This window comes from Guillardia theta, assembly GCF_000315625.1.
Source record: "Guillardia theta CCMP2712 unplaced genomic scaffold GUITHscaffold_226, whole genome shotgun sequence".
NCBI classification, from domain to species: Eukaryota; class Cryptophyceae; order Pyrenomonadales; family Geminigeraceae; genus Guillardia; species Guillardia theta.
In genome coordinates this window covers 61,709-63,978 of record NW_005434450.1, presented here as the reverse complement: position 1 = coordinate 63,978, position 2,270 = coordinate 61,709, and the positions used below count along the sequence as shown (strand labels likewise).

Sequence of the window (2,270 nt, the reverse complement as noted above, 5' to 3'; positions counted from 1 at the left end):
GTTATGGGTTTGAGGCACTGTAACGATCTGTAACGGATACATAGAATACGCAACGTTCGTGTAACGGTTATCCCACACATTGTGCAGGAGCGTAAGAGCAGGAGCAGGAGCAGCAGCAGGAGCAGCAGGAGCAGCAGGAGCAGGAGCAGGAGCAGGAGCAGCAGCAGCAGCAGCAGCAGCAGGATGAGCAGGATGAGGCAATTGATAGTTGGGTGGAAGAGTACCAGAAGAATATGGAGCATTGGATCAAGAGGAAGACGAGGAGGAGTAGATTCAGGTGCACAATTTAACAAGAGAGAATCCTTGAGGGAAGAAAAGATGATGTGTGGAAGCGAGGAAGGGATTAGCATAGTGTGTTTGCATCAAATTTTGTTTGTGTTGTATCCGATATTTCAACATCCACATGATTTCTTTCATTCGTTCCTTTTGAGGTCTCCAATCGCTACCCTTCCTAGTCATTTTGTCTGCATGAGCTTGTCTCCAGCTGCCTTCGTTTCTTCTGCTTCAACTTGCACCTCATCATCGTCAACAAAAACACCATCACTACAACATCATCACCACCACCACCACCATCACCATCACCATCACCATCAGCGATATAGTTTTCTCTTCTCAAGTTCTTTTGACTGCAGGGTTGGAGCACTGGAAGCAATATGCAGGGTGCCAAGAGACCGGATCTTGTCCGGCCTTATACTCCACCTCCTCCCATCCCTCAAGAGGAACTTCCTCCAGACTACATGGCTCTTCTGTCTCTTCTCTTTGGTTTACTTGGACTTCTGCTTAAGGTCAACAGCTTTGAACACTCTCTGTTCTGTTCTCACGTGGGCCTCAACTTCCAGTATAAGATTTGTTCCTGGCTAGCGCTGTATGCTTGTCTCTCTTCTGTTGCCAACGTCAAGAAATCTGAGGTCGACCTGAAACAGATTGCTTCAAGCCTCATGTCAGTGCTTGCTTGTCGGCCTTGTCTGTCTTGACCGCTCTTGGCAGATTCGCGCTCATGGGGCTCTCCATGAATTATTTCAAGCACCAGCGCGAGCTTCCGGTGTAGCTCTTGCATGAAGTGCGTCATCTCCATGAAGAACTTGATCTGTCCAATCATCCCTTCCGAGCTGCGACAGCAAAGACGGCTGTGACGTAAGCTAGATCCAGACCCTCTTTGTCCACTATGCGCACCTCGCAGATGTCCTGCCATCCATGTCACTTGTCAGGCCTAAGGAGGGAGGAGGGAGGAGAGGCTGACCTGACGTGGAGAGGACTGAACGACTCGAGCCCGAGCAGCGATGTCTTTCTCCTTGCTCGACTGAGGATCGTGAGGGAAGGGGCTTGTGATTAAAGCTCACCTTAACGAAGTGACAGCTCAACGTCGTCGTGAGCGGCCAACCGCCTTCTCGGCCCCTTGCGCTTGCAAACCATCCGGCTGTGTCAGCAAGGAGGCAGTATACCCCTCCATGAGTGCTTCCGAGCTGTCAGTGACAGTGAGCAGCGGAGAATCTGATATGATGGCCACCTTACCAATCTCCCTGGCCGGGGAGAAGAGTCCAGCTTGTTGTTGTACGGGAGCTCCACGACCGTTTCCTCCCCTGCTTGACTGGAACGTCAGCATGCCGCAAGGCAAGAGGGACCCTCGCACCGTCAAAGCGCAGCCTCATGCCTGTCAGGTCTGCTATGGGGGCGTGAGAGTGAAAGAGATCGATGAGCTTCGCCTCCCAGCTCTGCAGCTGAGTCAAAGAGGAGGAGCAGAAGAGTCGGAGGGGAGTCCGTGAGCTGAAATTCCCTAGGAATCCAAGGAAATTCCTGCCACGTGACATCTGAGCAGCCAAAACGCCTGCTCTTGCTGTCAGCATTAAGAATACCCGACACCCGTCTCTTTGCTATGGCATGAGTTCCTGTAGTTTCACTCTCCCGCTCTCTGGCTTCATCATCCAAACAGTGAACAAGGTACATGCTTTTTTTCAGCAACCTAGAGAATTCTGGACCACATGGATGTCCATCTTTCCTTTCAGCATTTTTGCAGCACTGATGTCTTGCTCAAATATCACGTCCACAGCGTCACTGTGAGTGTCCCAGAAAACCTTATGAACAAATGATTCGTCTATCACTGTTTCACCAGGGCCAGGCACATTCAGGCCAGTCTTCTCGCCTCTTCAGACTGTCCTAATCCAAACATTCCTCTACGCCAGGAAAAGTTCTGACATCCTTTCACACCATTGTTCCATCTCACGTCCAACAAGAGAGATGGGATCTATCTACTCTCCCTCCCTCCCTCCCTC

The 2,270-nt window shown here is 50.8% G+C and overlaps 2 protein-coding genes across 2 annotated transcripts; one reads left to right on the top strand and one right to left on the bottom strand.

Moving 5' to 3' along the window:
- Positions 1-653: 653 nt before the first annotated feature.
- Positions 654-1,048, top strand: GUITHDRAFT_82283 (hypothetical protein; the record flags this gene model as incomplete). Its single annotated transcript, XM_005819398.1, has 3 exons — positions 654-785; positions 840-940; positions 988-1,048. The coding sequence occupies 3 exons, from the start codon at positions 654-656 to the stop codon at positions 1,046-1,048; spliced, it is 294 nt and encodes a 97-aa protein (XP_005819455.1).
- A 26-nt stretch (positions 1,049-1,074) lies between these two features.
- Positions 1,075-1,827, bottom strand: GUITHDRAFT_156328 (hypothetical protein). Its single transcript, XM_005819397.1, has 5 exons — positions 1,631-1,827; positions 1,513-1,580; positions 1,341-1,463; positions 1,241-1,300; positions 1,075-1,185 (listed from the first exon to the last, which is right to left on the bottom strand). Exons 1-5 carry the CDS (start codon positions 1,806-1,808, stop codon positions 1,096-1,098), a joined length of 519 nt encoding a protein of 172 aa, XP_005819454.1. The 5' UTR covers positions 1,809-1,827; the 3' UTR covers positions 1,075-1,095.
- Between the last annotated feature and the right edge of the window lie 443 nt (positions 1,828-2,270).